The following is a 19,931-nucleotide window of genomic DNA, read 5'->3' on the forward strand; positions in this document are numbered from 1 at the left end:
TTCTTGTATCAAGAAAATTTTCTTAATAAAAGTACTGAACAGTGAAGCAGTGAAGCAGTGAAGATTAGTCAAAAAAAACAAGGATGTTGCGAAACAGTTTGATGAAACCAGTTACTGCCTAACTTGAAACCCTCTATAACTCGAATTTTTTCGCCTCTCCCTTGGAGTTCGAGTTATAGAGGTTCTACTGTAATAGTAACATTCTATTTGAAGAAAAATGTATTTGGTTCAATTAAAAAATTTTCATTTCTATAGAAGAATAGAAGGATTTCTTAGCATTTAAAAATATTTCTTTGTTTTTAAGAAATCATTTGTTTAACATGATTTCTTAGTATTTAAAAAATATTTCTTAGTATTTAAATACTAAGGAAATGATTTCTTAAATACAAAGAAATCTTCTTAAATACTAAGAAATCCTTCTATCAATATATTGACCCAATAATCATGTCTCCACTGAGAAAGTGTAATGAGTTATGTTTAATAGTACAAATTATAAAATACTATCGATATTAAAAAAATCTGTGCTTTGATGATGGTAACAACTGATGAATTTGTTTTAAGATTAAAGTATTTTTTCAAAGTTTAGCTTTACAAGCAATATATATTTATTATTTTTTACTTTCAGAAGCAAAAGATAATAATGGAGACGGCATCGGAGTAGTGCCTCGCTAAATTGATATTTTATTTTCTTCTCTAATTAAATACATATTCTCTTCAAATAAAATGAGTATAAAAGTCATTATTTCTACCAGTATTATAATTTTTTTTTAAGGCTAATAATTAATTATGATTAAAAAAAATAATACGCCCTTTTGGCTTTAGAATTCTTTTGTCTTAAAGCCAAAAGAGCGCATACAAAAATTTTTTGATTCACTTTTCTTACAGATCTAATTGTTATAAACAATTTTAGGTTTGAGTGAAAAAAAAATTTTTTATACACCCTTTTAGCATTAGTAACGCGAAATAACAATTTTTAATTGTTATTAATTATCATCACAATAGTGTTTTATATTGTTCAACAATAACCACACAATTGAAATTTGTCAGAATAAACTTTGATCGTTCAAAATAATTAAAAACAATCCCCCAAAACTTAAAAATTCACGTAGCATTAAAACTACCATTACTACTAGCACTCGGAGCTTCTTCTTTTCCCGAAGACAAATTAACCGAAGACATCAAACTAGCGGTACTTAAATTCCCACTCGCACTAGCACTCCCACTCCCACTCCCACCACTCCCACTAGCCTGGCTAACCTCAGTGCAAATCCTCTTAGACTCCTTACACCCTTCCCTAGAGCTCTGTTTCCTCTTATGGCTGGAACTCGACTGAGAACTTCTATGCGAGCTCTTCCTATGATAATCTTTCTCATGCCTATGAGACTCTCGCTTCTTATCCTTAGAACTCCTGGACCCGTCCTTGGACTTAGTCACCGAGGAGCTGGAGGAGGAAGAAGGCGACGAAGACGAAGAAGTATGAGACTTACTCGTAGACTTACTCTTCCTCTCTTTATCCCTATCTTTCTCTCTATGCCGATCTCTGGAGTCCCTATCATACTTCCTGGAGCTTTCTTTAGACCTGTGTTTCTCCGGCCTTGTGTTTCTCCACTCAAGATTAACCTCCATTTTCTCCTCAACCTTTTTAACTCCTCCAGTCCCTCCAGTCTCTCCAGTCCCTTTAGGCTCGGCTTCCCGATTCCTTTCTTTTGCCTCCTCCTCAGCCATCTCAATCAGCGCTTTAAGCGCATTTTCCGTCGCACACTCCCTCTCAGAAGTAAACGCCTTCATAGTTTCATCAACCAGCAACCTCTCCAACTCGTCAATCTTCTCCTTCTCCTCCTTATCCTCACACTCCTTTATCGCCAACTCAGCACACTCCTTCTTAATCCTCTCCGCAACTTCCTTAGAAGCCTCCGCGACTCCGTCCCTCAAAGACTGGCAAACTTCTTCAACATCAGTCTTAGATTTATAAACAGCAATCTCCAAAGCTTCATCAACAACATCAGTCGCATATTCTTTCCCCGCGGAGCGTCTCGCTACTTTAACATCCTCATCAAGCCTCACACCTCCATCCTCACACCTTTTCTGAAGAATTTCATCACCCTCAACCTCTCTATCTCCCTCTTTAACCTCTCTTTCTTTCCCCTCCGCTTCTTTAACCTCCAAGCAAGCTTTAACCTCACCCCCAGAATTCCTCTCTTCCTTCTTCTTCTTCTTCTTCTCCTCCTCACTAGACCTACTCCGCCTCCTGGACTTACTAAGCGACCTCCTGCGATGCCTATCATCATGCTTCTTAGACCTCCTATCATCATCAGTAGACTTCCTCTTTCTCTCCCCAGAAATATTAACATCCCCCCCATTGCCTCCCACCTTCTCCAACTTACTAGTCGAATTTCTCCGTTCCTTTCTCTTGCAATCCCCACTGCGCCTCTCGCGACTCTTATTCCTCTTCCTGCCATGCTGATCAGACTTCTTAAGATTCCCCTGATACTCAGCAGCCCGCTCTTTAGCCTTTTTCTCAGCCATGTGTTGCCTATCAGCATTCTCCTTCTGCTCATCCACCAAATCTTTCTCCTTAAACTGACTACTGTTCTCCGGAATCAAGCGATTGTGTCTCACACTAGAATTACCCCCCGCATCAGGGTAATACTGTTTTAACCTAACATGCCAAGCGATACTAGACACCGCGGAGACAGTTCGAAATTGATGAATAATATTCCGGGGTAAAAAATAAATATCATTGTCGTACAAATTAATCCGAGCATAACGAATTCCCTGTCGCCTCAATTGGTTCAATTTAGCGTCTTCAATCCACTGGACACACTGCGAGATCGGCGGCTCGTGCAAATCAAGCTGCAATTGCTCAACCAGCTCCGGAAAGTCTCCAGCGTAAAACGCGACCACGTCCTTAGTTATTCTGTTGTACTCAGAGGGCTGGCCACCGTGGATAGCCTTAAGAACTCCCACCGCAGCGGTGGTCATCCGGTCAAGCCCATGGCCTACATGGTCCGCGTGAGCGCGAGTCCGGTCTTCGAACATGTACTCCCTAGCTTCGCTCAATCTCGGTAAATATTGGAGATTCCTCAATTCGTTAATTCCCGTTCTGCGTCTTTTACACGGACTCTTGTTTATATCCGCAGTAGGGACCAGCTGCTCGCCCGGACGGATCCACAAAATAGGTCCGTCATTAGATTCTTGAGGAGTCTCCATTTTTACCACCGACATCGCGCCCCAGGGCATGGTCAGTCTTAAAAAGGGATTCTCCTCCAATCTTCGGAGCAGGTCGGGAAAATATCCGCCGACTTCCTCATGGACAGTCCCGACAAGACTGATCTGGTGCAGCGGTCCGTACCGTACGGTTCCATTATTGTAAGCTTTGTACACGTGCTCTTTGTACTGTAACATAGTCGTGGTCTCAATGTCGCTGTTGCGACCCAAAACTCCGTTTTTTACGGTAAGTGTCGGGTAATTGTAAGCCATGTGGTCTAGTAAGTCCGGTAAATACGCTGCGGAATTGTGAACTATTCCCATAACGTGATGCGCATTCCCGTTTTCGTCTTCTCCGAAGACTACTTTGAAGAACTCTTGGGTCAGTTCGTCCATTTGCTCCTTTGACAATCCGTCGATCTCGTCTTGGTACATGTGGACGACTGTAGCGCCTCCGTTGGGGTAAGGTTCTATGTGAATGAATTTTCGGTACTTTAGACCTTCTAATTCTTCATTGTATTTAATCGGTGCGATTCCGGTTATCTGCTGCAGTAATTTGCAGCTTTTTGTCTCGAGATGCAGGCGAAGGTTCACGTTGGCTGGGTGAGTGAATTCTGAATCTTTGCGCTGGAGTTGGAGAGGAGTCGCGTTGCGATCGCGACGGCATTGAACTCCGATGCTGGCTCGTTTTATTTTGCTACGTTTGTAGCAACGGGAGCAGCGATGTCTGTCGGAACTACGGCTGCGTTTCTCGCTGGAGGATTTTTCGGGGTGGGACTGGTGGGTGAGGGTCGTTGTGGAGGTCGGTGATGAAGACACGGGTGGACGAGACTCGCAGGAAGTTAGCTTTATTTGAGATTGGTCCAGGGTTATTAATGGTTTTTCGTCGATGTTTCTTGGAGTGAGGTCCGGTGGCTCGGTTTTTATCTCGAGCTTCGGAGGAATTGGTGGACTTGAGTCGGTTTTAGGAAGCTCAGATTTTAGGGAAGGGTTTTCGGGGTTTTCCGGAGAACTTGTCAAGTACTTGGCTTCCATTGTGACTGTTCGGGGGACTGAGTTCTCGGTTGATGTGAAAGTTGTGTCTGGGCTTAGGGGGTTGGCGGGTACTCGTGGCGGGTAGTCGGGGCTTCGCGGGCTGGTTAGGATGTTGTTGCCGCTGCTGTGAGGACTCTCTCCGAGCTGGGGAGTTTTGCTCGACACGTTTCCACAGTCTTTTTCGCCGGGCTTGCAGGTGGGAAGCTTGCTAGGGAGGCTTGTTTCTGCCATTGGTTCGGTGAATGTTGTATCCACCTGGAATTATGCAATGTGTGATTTAGATTTTTGTGGTTAGATATTATCAAGTTTGTTGAAGAAAAAGAAAAAGGTAAATTTTGATTTTCGGGGATTTTTTAAGATTTAAAAAATTTTTTTAAATATTGTAAAAAATATTTTTTTTCTCTTATAAATTGATAGCATTAGATTAAAATATCAAATTATATTTTATAAATTTCTGAGAATTTGAAAATAAATTGTACAGAGTCTAGAAATGATTTAAATGTATTTTAAATACTAATTGATTATCTATATTAAAAAAAATTTGTTTCCAGAATATTCAGATGATAAACTCGGTTTTTTTAGTGAAATTTAGTGTCATTGCAAAGGTATTGAATTTGTGACTTTTCAAGGTTTTATTTCATTTTCATCGATAGTTAATTTATTATGATAAGTAGGCTGCATTCGAAAATGTACTCTATCTTTAGATACATAATTAAGAAATTACTTTGTATCTTGTGAATTATTGACATTTTTAAAGATATAAGTTCATCCTGATGTTACACTCACTGAGACCCTTCAATTGAGTACCCGCATGCATTTTGATATATTTTTCATATATACAAACATATAATATATATATAAATATATGAAAAATTAATGTGGGTACTCAAATGAAAGCTCTTAAAGAGTGTAACATCGGGATGAGCTTATATCTTAAAAAACGTCAATATATAAGAAAGTACAGGGCCTTTTAACAAATATCTTGTGAAACATTGACATTTTTAAAGATATAAGCTCATCTCGACATTACACTCATCGAGACCTTTCATTTGAGTACCCACATCAATTTTTCATTTATTTTATATATTTATATATTTCACAAATACCATATATATAAAATATATAAAAAATGCCATGTGGATACTCAAATGAAAGGTCTCGATGTGTGTAACATCAGAATGAGCTTATATCTTTAAAAATGTCAATAATTAAGAACTGACATTGCTATCTTGTCAACTAATGATATTTTTAAAAATATAAGCTCATCTCGATATTACACTCATCGAGACCTTTTATTTGAGTACCCACATTAATTTTTCATATATTTTATATTATATATATATATGAAAAATATATCAAAATTCATGTGGGTACTCAAATGAAAGCTCTTGATGAGTGTAACATCGGGATGAGCTTATATCTTTAAAAATATCAATAATTAAGAACTGACATTGCTATCTTGTCAACTAATGATATTTTAAAAAATATAAGCTCATCTCGATATTACACTCATCGAGACCTTTCATTTGAGTACCCACATCAATTTTTCATATATTTATATATTTTATATATATTATATATATGTATATATGAAAAATATATGAAAATACATGTGGGTACTCAAATGAAAGCTCTTGAAGAGTATAACATCGCAATGAACTTATATCTTTAAAAACGTCAATATTTAAGAAAGTACAGTGCAATTTAATTAAAGTCATTATTTACTAAATTAAAATTCTAATTTCTTATAATTCACAAGTTACTGCAGTCACGTAGTGACTGCAAGATTGCTGGTTATTATTATTATTTGTATTTATTTTATCTTAATAATAAAAGATTTATAATAATAAAAATGTAAACTTTTGTTTTTTTTAATATTAAAAAACAAATAAATTAAGAATTGGATTTCATCCAAAATTATGACTAAATATTTTTAATTAATTTATTATTATAAAAATATTTTTTTCATGTTATTAAAAATTCTGATACTGAAATAAATAAACGTGAAAATTTTTAATACTTTTCCAACAAATTAATTAATCAAAAAAAAATATATATATTTATAAAACTGCGCATTTAATAAATCTAACTTTAATGAATTAAAGTTTGTATCATAATAAATAACAATATAAAGATTTTTAATAAAAAATAGTGTATTAGAACACACTATAAAATAATAAAATAATAAAATAATTAATTAATTACTCACATGTATATTAATAATATCTCGTGGAGTTTTAACAGGTTCTCTTGCAGTTCCACAATTTGTCTCTATAAAAAAAAATATAAAATAATTAACTTACTCTTATAATTTTACAAAATAATATAATAAGTTAGATAAATCAGACATAGTCCAACTAACAAGTAACAACACTCGAGAATATTATTTATAAAATATATATATATATATATATATATATATAATAGAAAAATCTAACTAGAGTAGAAAAGAGGTTTAGTGGTAAAGCAAAGTATGATTAAAAAAACAAAAAGTTACCATCAGAATCAGTAGTATTAGCACGCGAAAGGGACGTAGATATATTTGCGTCCTTAACATTCCTATTACCGGACATAATGTTGGGAGATGATGTATCAAACCGTGACTGAGGCATTACGGCAATGTTGACAGTCCCACCAGACAGATCTCGATCAGCAGGGCCTTCAGCATTATCGGGATAATTGTACTGGGAATTACTTGGAGGTGAATTTACAAATCCACTGTCATTGCGCTGGGAAGAAAATAGTCTAGTAGTTGTTGATGACGCCAATGTTAATTCCGTGGGCGTCCCGCTCGACACCGATGTTATTACACTGTTATTATTAACATTCAAATCATCACTAATACACTTGTCAGTTATGTCACTTATTAATTTGTCGTGTAGCTCTGTCTTGTCAAATATCACTTTCTTGCAAATAAACTGATTGACGTGTTGTTTGGAGTCACTATTGACATCGTGCTGCTCCTTTGACACGGTACTCGTACTCTCTTTGGATGCCATCTTGATTTGCTGCTCTACTCTGTAGTCTGTGGTGTGTCCTATGCCCGCTACTGCTGCTGCCTTTACTTTTCATAACCACCGTTTAGTTTCTACTGGTTTCTACAATTACCTATAGGTCATGCTCAAATATTTAAAATTTATGAAAATAAATTATGAAAATTAAGTTAGCCGACATCTAACAATTTTATGAAAATTAATTTAGCATATATTTAATCATTTTCAGAATTTTATAACAAATAAATTATGGCAAAAAAATTAGAAAGAAAATTGACTTGTAGAAATTTTAAAAAATAAAAAATGCAATTTTTTTAAAATAATTTTTCAAACAAATTTTTTTGTTAAATAAAATTAAAAAATTGTAGTGACAGCTAACTTTAAAGTCATAAAAATTTTTACAATTTTTTTTATTGAAAAAATTATTACAAAAAAAACAAATAATTACACGTGTAAAAAACTTTAAAAACTGTAAGTCCAATTTTATAGAAAAATTTTTCTGTTCTAATTTAATTATTAATGTAAAAAAAAAAAAATCAAAAATTAAAAACGTCGGCTAACTATAGTATCATAAAATTATGACACTAAGTTGACAGATAAAAAAAATATTATTAATATTTTGTGGCAATTTAATTAATATAATTTAAATTAGCTGACATTTAAAAATTTTTAGAATTTTTTTTGATTGAATAAATGATTAAAAAAAATTAAAAAAAAAAATTTCACTTGGAAATAACTTTAAAAACTGTAAGTGCAATTTTAAAAAAAAATTCTTTTGTTCTAATTTAATTATTTAAAAAAAAATTAAAAACGTCGGTTAACTTTAGTATAATTTTTTTTTTCAATAATTAAATTAGAACAAAAAAATATTTTTTAAAAATTGCACATAATACTAAAAGTAGCCGACGTTTTTAATTATAAAATTAGAACTAAAAAATATTTTTTAAAAATTGCACTTATAGTTTTTCAACTTTTTTACAAATGAAAATTTTTTTGTAATGATTTTTTCAATAACAAAAAAAATTCTAAAAATTTCTAGATGGCTAACTTAATTTTCATAAATTGCACTCACAGTTTTTCAAGTTTTTTACAAATAAAATTTATTTTTTTGTAATAATTTTTTCAATAAAAAAAAATTCTTAAAATTTTTATTTGTCGGCTAACTTAATTTTCATATTAAATTATTATAAAAAAGTGAAAATTTTTAAAAGCATTTTTTTATTGTAATTTTGTTATAAAAATTTTTAAAATTGACAGCTGATGGCTAACTTCAGTTTTACTGAAAATAGGTTACTATTACTCCTGCAATTGGTCAGATCCTTACCGCCGTTTCTTTTCAAACATTTTCATTGGCTGTCATTGTCGTCGACATGAAAATCGACCAATTATTGCCAGCGTAAAAGTTAATAGTCATTTTTATCAACTCTTTCAATTCTATTATTTTTTTTATCAAGAATATATATATATTTGCAATAAAAATTATCAAATCAACGGACATGTGTTAAACTTTTGGTTTCATTTTAAAAATTAATTGGTGCAGAAGAAATATTTAATAAAAAATTGTATTTACAACTTTTTTTTTTGTTTTAACATGTGGATTTATTTTTTTTTAATTTGTTGATTTAAAAAATTCAGAAAATTAATTTAGCATATATTTGATAATTTTATAACAAATAAATCAGAAAAAAATTGACATGCAGAAATTTTAAAAAATAAAAAATGGAATTTTTTAAAAATAATTTTTTGGAACAAATTTTTTTATTAAATAAAATCCAAAAATTGTCAAGTGATCGCTAACTTTGATGTCATTAAATTTATTTTCATTTGAAATAATGCAAACTAGCAACTTTGCAGTCACTATGTGACTGCCGTGAATTGTGAACTATAAATAAATAAAATTTTGCTTTATTACACAATGACTTTCGTTAAATTGCTCTGTAATTTCTTAATTTTTGACGTTTTTGAAGAAATAAGCTCATTTCGATGTTACAATCGTCAAGAGCTTTCATTTGAGTACCCACATGCATTTTTGATATATTTTTCATATATACATATATATTTTGAAGATATAAGCTCATCCCGATGTTATACTCATCAAAAGCTTTCATTTGAGTACCCACATGCATTTTTGATATATTTATGATATATACATATATATATATATATATATAAATATATAAAATATAAAATATATGAAAAATTGATGTGGGTACACAAATGAAAGGTCTCGATGAGTATAACATCGTGATGAGCTTATATATTTAAAAACGTCAATAGTTCACAAGATACAAGGTCACTTCTTAATTATTGATATTTTTAAAGATATAAGCTCATCCCGATGTTACACTTATCAAGAGCTTTCATTTGAGTACCCACATGCATTTTTGATATATTTTTCATATATACATATATATTTAGAAGATATAAGCTCATCCCGATGTTACACTTATCAAAAGCTTTCATTTGAGTACCCACATGCATTTTTGATATATTTATCATATATACATATATATAAATATATAAAATATAAAATATATGAAAAATTGATGTGGGTACTCAAATGAAAGGTCTCGATGAGTATAACGTCGTGATGAGCTTATATCTTTAAAAATGTCGATAGTTCACAAGATACAAGGTCATTTCTTAATTATTGATATTTTTAGAGATATAAGCTCATCCCGATGTTACACTTATCAAGAGCTTTCATTTGAGTACCCACATGCATTTTTGATATATTTATCATATATACATATATATAATATATATAAATATATAAAATGTATGAAAAATTGATGTGGGTACTCAAATGAAAGGTCTCGATGAGTGTAACATCGGGATGAGCTTATGTCTTTAAAATTGTCAATAATTTACAAAATACAAAGTCATTTTTTAATTATGTATCTAGAGATCGAATGCAACCTAAATACTTATCATAAAAAATCGACTATCGGTGAGAATAATATGAAACCTTGATATGAAATCTTGAAGTTACAAATTCAAGTCAAGACCCTCTACAATGATACTAAAAAATATTAAATAAATTCATCAGCTAAAACTATTCATTAATTGACAGTTTTATTATTAATATGTACTTACAATTACTAAAAAAAAAAAATGATTACATACAAATAAAAATTAATAACTTTAAATGAATGGAAAAGAAATAACAATCGATGCTTATAATTGTCTTTACAACATTTTATTTTATTTTATTTTTTATATAAATTAATTAATAATAATAGTAATTGATAACCAACTCATATGGATTCAAAATTATTTTCAAGACAATTACAAAATACTATGAACATACATTAATAACTATTTATCTATCATTAACTGTAACTGGTGAATAATTAACAAAATATTGAAACAAATAATATTCATCATTTAATTAATAATAATAATCATAATCATAATAAGCTAAAAAAACTATCAGACATTACAGCAGATTACGTTATCTAATTTAGTGTTGACGTTGTAATTAGCTAACAATTAATATTTATCACATCGTACCTAAATCTACACAATCAAAATAAAAATATAAGTTTTATGTATCATTACAATTATTAATCATCATTTAATCTGTGATTTATTTATTTATTTATTTATTCGTACGATAAGCTGCTGGTTCAATTCAGTTACAATTAAATCTACAATTAAATTAAATAATTATCGACAATAATTTTAAACTTAGTTATTCAAACAAGCGTTTTGTTTCATTTTTTTTTCAATCCATTGAAATTCAAAATATTTGTTCTAGTTTGTGTCATAATTTTAAATAAGCGTTAAATTAAATATATTGAATAATTTAAAAAATTACTCAATTTAATGACAAAAATATTAAAAAATAATAAAGTGTAGTATTAAAAAAAATAATAATAATAATAATCGTAATAATTGTTATAATAGACTATTACTATTGGTATTATTGTAACCACAATGTACAATTCAGTCTAGACTTTTATCAGTAACACTCACAGCAATAATAATAGTTAATAATATATATTGAATAATTAAATTAATCAAAATAAATTTAATTTACACTTCGTTGTTCTTCAGCAGAACTAGTAGCTCAATTTGAGTATTTAAAATCCATTAGTTGGTTCAAAAAAAAAATTTAGATTAATTTATTTGCGATTGAAAATTTTTAGACTTTAAAAATTATTTTTTTTTTTGCCAGTATGTTAAAATTTTTATTAGTAAAAAGTATGAAATATAATTATATGGATAATTTTCCATTCAGAGATTTCACTAAAGTTTAAACGCTTATTATTGTTATTACTGAGAGAGTAAAAGTTATTTGTTTTGTTTTTTAATTTATTTTTAATTATTTTCATTCTATACCATGGATATCGTAACGTTGATTGCTAAATTTCCGTTGTCAGCAAAACGTCGTGCTATTGATGTATCGAATACGAGGCAGTCGGAAGCGAGAATCGCACAACAGACACCTTCGTGAATCGATCTCGGCATTGCTTCCCATGTCAATCGTCGTCGATTGCCATTAAGTTCCAATCTGAATGACATTAATTATTTGAAAATTCATTGACTTTTTTTTTTTTAAATTATAATTATAATTAAATATTATTGAAAAAATACCGGTATGAAAAATTTTCAGCTTGTTTACGAGATCCAATTAACTGTGCAATAGCAAAAAACTGTTGATGGCCATCGTACTTTTCTTGCTTTTCTAGCACAAGCATAAAGTGATGACCGAAACATGACTGCATCATAACCCAATCGACAGCACCAGGGAGATTTATGTCAGTAGCCAAAAATACAATATCTTCACCTTTAAAAAAAAATTAACAATTAATAATTCTAATTATTATTCAATAATTAGGACAGTGAAGCAATAAAATAAACTAACAACTTTGCAGTCACTATGTGACTGTTGTGACTCGTGAATTATAATAAATAAATAAAATTTTGCTGTATTAAATAATGACTTTTGTTAAATTGCACTGTACTTTTTTAACCATTGACGTTTTTAAAGATATAAGCTCATCCTGATGTTACACTCGTCAAGAGCTTTCATTTGAGTACCCACATGCATTTTGATATATTTTTCATATATACATATATATATATATATATATATATATATATATATATATATATATATATATATATATATATATATATAATATATATAAATATATAATATATATAAATATATGAAAAATTAATGTGGGTACTCAAATGAAAGGTCTCGATGAGTGTAATGTCGGGGTGAGCTTAGATCTTTAGAAATATTATTAGTTGACAAAATAGCAAAGTCAATTCTTAATTATTGACATTTTTTAAGAAACAAACTCATCCCGATGTTACACTCATCAAGAGCTTTCATTTGAGTACCCACATGCATTTTTATATATTTTTCATATATACATATATATAATATATATAAATATATAAAATATATGAAAAATTGATGTGGGTACTCAAATGAAAGCTCTTAATGAGTGTAACATCGGGATGAGTTTATATCTTTATAAAAGTCAATAGTTTACAAGATACAAGGTCATTTCTTAATTATTGACATTTTTTAAGAAACAAACTTATCCCGATGTTACACTCATCAAGAGCTTTCATTTGAGTACCCACATGCATTTTTATATATTTTTCATATATACATATATATAATATATATAAATATATGAAAAATTGATGTGGGTACTCAAATGAAAGCTCTTAATGAGTGTAACATCGGGATGAGTTTATATCTTTATAAAAGTCAATAGTTTACAAGATAAAAGGTCATTTCTTAATTATTGACATTTTTTAAGATATAAGCTCATCCCGATGTTACACTCATCAAGAGCTTTCATTTAAGTACCCACATGCATTTTTATATATTTTTCATATATATATATATATATATATATATATATATATATATATATATATATATATATATATATATATATATATATATATATATATATATATAATATAGATAAATATATAAAATATATGAAAAATTGATGTGGGTACTCAAATGAAAGGTCTCGTTGAGTATAACATCGTGATGAGCTTATATCTTTAAAAAAGTCAATAGTTCACAAGATACAAGGTCATATCCTTAATATTGACATTTTTTAAGATATAAGCTCATTCTGATGTTACACTTATCAAGAGCTTTCATTTGAGTACCCACATGAATTTTGATATATTTTTCATTTATACATATATATGTATATAAATATATGAAAAATTGATGTGGGTACTCAAATGAAAGGTCTCGTTGAGTATAACATCGTGATGAGAGTATATCTTTAAAAACTTCAATAGTTTACAAGATACATGGTCATTTCTCAATTATGTATTTAAAGATGGAACATTTCGAGGGTTTTATGACGCAACCTCGTATCTCAAAAATGACAATTTTAGAAATGTGGTAAAAAATGGCTTATAAAAAATTAATATTCATCTAAAAACAATATTTATCAATTGTATTGTCTAAAAATACTATCATGTTTATTATTAATCTGGTTTATCTTTTTTTTCAGTTAACGCGTTTATAGTTAATTATCAATTTTTCAGTTGAACCCTTTCATCTTCAAAAATCGAGATACGTGGTTGCGTTAGAAAACGATTGATTTTCGAATGTAGCCTAAATACTTGTCATAATAAATTGACTATCGGTGAGAATGATATGAAACCTTAAAAAGGCACAAATTCAAGTCAAGACCTTTGCAATGTCATTAAATTACACTAAAAAAAAACCTATTTTATCATATGACTATCCAGGAGACAAAATTTTTCTTATCCTCTTAATAAAATAAATAATTAATAAAATGCAGTGAATCACCTTGTAATGTAGTAATACTTTTATGACTCATAACAAGATGAGGCATGACTTCCTCTAATGAGCCTTGCCACTTGCATGAAGCACCAGGACACGGACAACTGTAAGGACGGAATTCGCATGCATCTTCGTGGTCTGGCTTCTCTATATGTACCATCGACACTGTGCATCCGCTCGTTGAATACTTGCACGGAAACATGACGTTACTCGCAACTTTCTCCATCGCAAGGTTACGAATGTTACCTAAACAAATAAACAAATTTAATTAACACAAGTTCACGGTCATTTGTTTTTAACTCTTACGCTCAACAAATATTTATCTACAAATACTAATACTGACCTAATGGACCTCGACAAGTAGGACAGCAAGTTAATTTGGGTCTGCAATTACTGCAAACCAAGTGACCGCTCTGACACTGCAAAATAGGAGGCAAAACATATTCAAAGCAGACTGGGCACTCGAACAAGCTCGCCAAATCCGTCGAGCTGTTGGATGCTGAAACTGCTGCTGCAGAAGTACTTGCTACTCCTCGGCCACGTTTTCCGCTGCTTATATTCAATTGAGACATCTTCTTATTTTTTTTATCTTATGATTTATTTTCAGACCCTTTTTTATTCCTTAATTTATAACTCCTGAGTTTTTAATTGATCCTTTTATTTAAATCTGAAACAATCAGTAGACTTGATTAATATATAACACTAATAATTAATATTAATATTAACATTTTATTATTAAATCAAATATTTGGTGAACTTGATAAATGACAAGCGATCAAACAACGCCCAGCTTTTATGTATATTGTTTTTTCACTCATTCATTTAAAAACTGTTTACTTATAAATAATTTTATTGTCATAACTCATAACAAATAAATAAATAATATAAAAATTAAGTTAGCCAATATTTAAAAATTTGTAGAATTTTTTTTATTGAAAAAATTGATAAAAAAAAAAATTTTTATTTCTAAAAAAATTGAAAAACTATAGGTGCAATTTTTTAGTTTTAATTTAATAAATGAAAAAAAAAAATTAAAAACGTCGGCTAATTTTAGTATTATATAAATAATAATGAAAATTAAGTTAGCCGACTTTTAAAAATTTTTAGAATTTTTTTTATTAAAGAATTATTACAAAAAAAATTTTTCATTTGTTAAAAACTTTAAAAGCTTTAAGTGCAATTTTTTAAAAATATTTTTTAGTTATGATTTAATAAATTAAGCAAAATAAAAAAATCAAAAATGTCGGCTAATTTTATTATTATTGAAAATTTAGTTAGCCGACATTACTTTTTAATTTTTTTTTTATTAAAAAAATGAAAAAAAATTTTCATTTGTAAAAAACTTTAAAAACTGTAAGTGCAATTTTAAAAGAAATATTTTTTTTTTCTAATTTAATTATTAAAAAAATTAAAAACGTCAGCTAACTTTGGTATCATAAATAATAGTGAATTTAGAAGACATTTAAGAATTTTTTATAGTAATAAAGTTAGCCGACATTTCTGATTTTTTTATTTTGCTTAATTTACTAAATTATAACTAAAAAATATTTTTAAAAAATTTCACTTATAGTTTTTTAAGTTTTTAACAAATGAAAAATTTTTTTTTTTGCTTTTTTTTTAAATAATTCTGTAATATAAAAAATCATAAAATTTTTTAGATGTCGGCTTACTTTATTTTCATAAATTTTTTTATCAATTTTAAAAATGAAAAAATATCTCCGTGTAGAAATTTTAAAAAATTGCCAGTGCGAATTTTTTTTTTTATAATAATTTTGTTATAAAAATTAAAAGAATTGTTAGATGTCTGCTAATTTCAGTATCATAATCATAAATAATTATGACAGTAAAGTTAGCCGAAATTTGCATATTGTTAGAATTTTATTTATTGAAAAAATCATTACAAAAAATTTTTTTTTTTAAATTTCATTAGTGAAAAATTGTGTGCAATTAAAAAAAAATTTTTTTTAGTTCTAATTTAATAAATTAGCAGATATTTAATAATTTTTAGAATTTTTTCAACAGATAAATAAATTATGGCAAAAAAAATGAGAAAAAAAATTGACAAGTAGAAATTTTAAAAAACAAAAAATGCAATTTAAAAAAAACATTTTTTTTGTTAAATAAATTAAAAAACTATCAAGTGACTGCTAACTTTGAGTCATATAAATTAAACAAAATAAAAAAATAAAAAAAGTCGTTTAACTTTATTATTATTAAATAATTATATATACTAAGAAAAAAAAAAAAAGAAAACTTACCATAAAATAGCTCCAATAATTAAATAAAAAATTGAACAAAACAAAAGAAGAAACAAAGTGGTAATATTTTCATTGAATTTCAATGAAACGGACGAATGTAATTTTTATAAGCTATCGACTCTAAATCCGATGATTTTTTATACCCAGATGAATTTAAACGATACATTAAGAATGACGACTTAAACGTCGATGGTAAAAATTTCACGTGACACACCATAGGTATATACATTAAAATAACACTAATACTTTATATTCAATTAATAGACAGCTAGGCTAACTAGAGTGAACCTCAAGTCTTGGATTAGATGTTAGTCTGACAGCAACCAAACTCGACTGGATAGCAAATAAAAGCAGCTCCAATCGTAACAACAAAAAAATTGTTGGAGGTTATTGTATCATGATTTCCATAGCGAATTCATATCATCGCAATCACTATTGCACTGACCACTCTTGGTGTCAGTTAATTGCGCAAGAGTCCTCATTACACGACGATAAATAAAGCGACATAACTTAAGACGATGATATAATTATTATTTTAATAAAATAACATTTTTTTTCTTATTATTTTTTTATCACTAACTCACTCACTTTTAGTCACTGAAAATAATTAAATTTTTATTTAATTATTTATTATTATTATTGATTTTTTTTTTTTTTTTTTTATATAACTATTGTTATTTTTAAAAGTACACGTAAATTATTATTATTAGGTATTACTAGCGTGTAATAAGTTTATGTATGCGCTGAGGTTTACTTGCTAGCTGTACTGGTACTTCGCGTTTAATTAAAACAATGCCAGTTTACAGTTTACGTGTTTTATTGTCCGTTGATTTTTTGTTCGATACACAATATACAATACACGCAATCGTTTGTACTTTTAAAATCCTTTTTGTAATTATTACAGTATGTAGACTGTGTGTATATGTGTACTCTATGTATTATATGTAGCGTGTAAAATAAAGTTGTGTGACGGTATTTACCTACGTGAATTTATAAATCACCAGAAACTTATTACAGGCTACAATACCACACCAGAAACAAGCACGAGTGATAATTTTATAATTCTCTTTAGAAAAATAACACTGCAACGCGTCAAAAGTTTATAAAAAAAAGAATTATTTTAATACTTATTACATTGTAGGCTGTACACATACTTTTTACTGTTTGTACTGTATGTATTATTATGGATGTTAAATATAGATATATTTTCCTCCCTTTATTTTACTATACTAAAAATTTTATTGGATTGTCGAACTCGCTCCCAGGTCTACGCATACACTCACATTTTTTTTTACAGATAAAATGGCTTGAAATTTTTAATAGATACTGGAAAATTAAACGATTAATTTTTTTATCAACTTTAATGATAATAATTAAGGGGCTAAGTATTAATAAAATTTAATTTTTTTATAAGCCCGTTTACAAATACAGTTTTATTTACAAATCAGCAGTCGGTAAAGGAATTGAGCGCTGATTGGTTTAAAAAAAAAAGCGCTAAATTCAAATGATTGAAATATGGTTTTAAAGAAAATTAATATTATTATGGTAAAATTAATATGAAAATTAAGTTAGGTGACATTTAAAAATTAAAAAATTTTTTTTTATTGAAAAAATGACTACAAAAAAATAGAAAAAAAGTTTTCATTTGTAAAAAACTTTCAAAACTGTAAGTGCAATTTTTTAAAAATATTTTTTTGTTCTAATTTCATTATTAAAAAAAAAAAAATCAAAACATTAAAGTCAGCATTGACATTTGACAATTTTTTGAAATTTTATAATAAATAATAATAATGATATTTTTTAAAATTTTATGACATTAAAATTAGCAGTCACTTGACCATTTTTTAATTTTATTTAACGAACAATTTTGTTTCGAAAAATTATTTTTAAAAAATTGCATATTTAATTTTTTTAAATTTCTACAAATCAATTTTTTTTTTTATTTTTGTTTGTCATAATTTATTTGTCAAAAATATTATTAAACTTATTAAATATCTGTTAAATTAATTTTAATAAAATTTGCACTAATACATTTTCTTAAATTTCTAAATATGAAATTTTTTTACAATAATTAATTTTTAGAAAAATTGAAGAAATTTGATTATAATAAAATATTATACAAAAATTAATTACTTTATAATGAAGACTTAATAAAATATTATTTATTTTATGAATATTATTATTTTATAATAGATATTTTTATAATTTATAATAAAGTGAATATAATCTTCTTTATAAATCAAAAATTCGTGACATTAAAGTTTATAATTAAAGAATATTTTATTTATTTATTAATCTCGTTAAAAAAAAAAAAATTCTATAGAGGTGCGTATAGCACCTGTGCATAGAACGAGTACATATTAACAAAAATATATTTTATTATCAACAATCTCTTAATATATAAGATAGTAATATAGTAATACTTAATACAGTGCAAGTTAAAAGAAAATCAACCTAGCAAGCTAGTTATTTATATAAGTTTTATAAGTAATATTGTTGCAACACTTAAATTAATATCACGATTTTTAACTAATTATCTATTTTTATCCATTCTCTCAGTTTTTTGTATATTAGTTTCTTCTTATCATTCAAAGTTTTCATCTCTATAGGTAATTTATTATAATATTTTAAAGCTACATAATAAGCACATTGTGTGTAAATTATTTTACTTATTTTTAGCAGTGACAGTTGTTTATGTCTTGTACAAGTTATTTTATCATTATAGAGATTTATGCAATCTTGATAATAGAAAGATAACGCAGTGGTAATGAAAGTTTTTCTGATCCCAAGGGGAGTGTTGTTGATATTAGTTACGCACAATTTACTTAGTAATCTATTTTGTATATTTGAGATGATTTTAATTGACTTATCATATGCACCTCCCCAGGCAATAATACCATAATTTATTATGCTTTCGAGTAGCCCATGATATATTATTTTCATGGTTTGTGGATTTAATATTCCTGTCAGTTAGTAAAGTACAAAAGTGAAATATTTGAGTTTTTTGAATAATTCCAGAGCATGGTTGTTCCATATGATTATCAAAGTGTATTCCAAGATATTTACAATGTTCAACTCTTTTCAACGGCTTATAATTAATATGTACTTCAAACTCAGTTGGGTAAATATCTTTATAATTGCCGAAAGTTATAAATGTAGACTTATCTATATTGAGAGAAAGAGAGAGAGTTGATTCTCTCTAAGCCATAAATCAATTTTATGTAACCATTCAATTAATTTATTTTTAACTATTAGCCAGCTTTTTCCTGAGCATAATATGGCTGTATCGTAAGCATAAGAAACTATGGTATCATTCGATAAAACATTAAAAATATCATTGATATATATTATAAATAATAGGGGCCCCAAGACAGTACCCTGGGGGACGCCCACAGTAACGATTCTGGTATCACTTATTTTTTTATTTATTCGATTTGAATGCCAAGGCATCAGCCAAATGGCAAAAATACAAAAGTAAGTAGTATAAAGTACATGTAAGAGTATAAACAGGTCTATATAAACATATTAACAATATTTAAATTAGAAGAAATAATCAACTAATTACAACAATCAGTCAAAGTGAAATGAAATAAGAGTAACAAGGAATTTAAAAATATAATATAACTGCCA

At 28.2% G+C, this 19,931-nt stretch overlaps 2 protein-coding genes across 2 annotated transcripts; both read right to left on the reverse strand.

Annotated features, from left to right (window-relative positions):
• Positions 1 to 400: 400 nt before the first annotated feature.
• Positions 401 to 7,296, reverse strand: LOC123269413. Its single transcript, XM_044735097.1, has 3 exons — positions 6,740 to 7,296; positions 6,452 to 6,513; positions 401 to 4,497 (listed from the first exon to the last, which is right to left on the reverse strand). The coding sequence occupies exons 1-3, from the start codon at positions 7,239 to 7,241 to the stop codon at positions 1,102 to 1,104; spliced, it is 3,960 nt and encodes a 1,319-aa protein (XP_044591032.1). The 5' UTR covers positions 7,242 to 7,296; the 3' UTR covers positions 401 to 1,101.
• A 4,259-nt stretch (positions 7,297 to 11,555) lies between these two features.
• LOC123269416 (E3 ubiquitin-protein ligase SIAH1-like) lies at positions 11,556 to 16,895 on the reverse strand. Its single transcript, XM_044735101.1, has 5 exons — positions 16,302 to 16,895; positions 14,387 to 14,710; positions 14,050 to 14,289; positions 11,835 to 12,027; positions 11,556 to 11,751 (listed from the first exon to the last, which is right to left on the reverse strand). The coding sequence occupies exons 2-5, from the start codon at positions 14,613 to 14,615 to the stop codon at positions 11,574 to 11,576; spliced, it is 840 nt and encodes a 279-aa protein (XP_044591036.1). The 5' UTR covers positions 14,616 to 14,710; positions 16,302 to 16,895; the 3' UTR covers positions 11,556 to 11,573.
• Positions 16,896 to 19,931: the final 3,036 nt, after the last annotated feature.

This window comes from Cotesia glomerata, linkage group LG7 (assembly GCF_020080835.1).
Source record: "Cotesia glomerata isolate CgM1 linkage group LG7, MPM_Cglom_v2.3, whole genome shotgun sequence".
NCBI lineage: Eukaryota > Metazoa > Arthropoda > Insecta > Hymenoptera > Braconidae > Cotesia > Cotesia glomerata.

Bases quoted from the DNA above. Each gene is read 5' to 3' on its own strand.
- LOC123269413 (XM_044735097.1), bottom strand. From the start codon at position 7,241: ATGGCATCCAAAGAGAGTACGAGTACCGTGTCAAAGGAGCAGCACGAT. The intron at 6,514-6,739 runs GTAACTTTTTGT...TTTTTTTTATAG, and splicing joins TAATACTACTGATTCTGATG to AGACAAATTGTGGAACTGCA. The intron at 4,498-6,451 runs GTGAGTAATTAA...GCATAATTCCAG, and splicing joins GAGATATTATTAATATACAT to GTGGATACAACATTCACCGA.
- LOC123269416 (XM_044735101.1), bottom strand. From the start codon at position 14,615: ATGTCTCAATTGAATATAAGCAGCGGAAAACGTGGCCGAGGAGTAGCA. The intron at 14,290-14,386 runs GTCAGTATTAGT...TTATTTGTTTAG, and splicing joins TACTTGTCGAGGTCCATTAG to GTAACATTCGTAACCTTGCG. The intron at 12,028-14,049 runs GTGATTCACTGC...TTTTTTTTAAAG, and splicing joins AAGTATTACTACATTACAAG to GTGAAGATATTGTATTTTTG.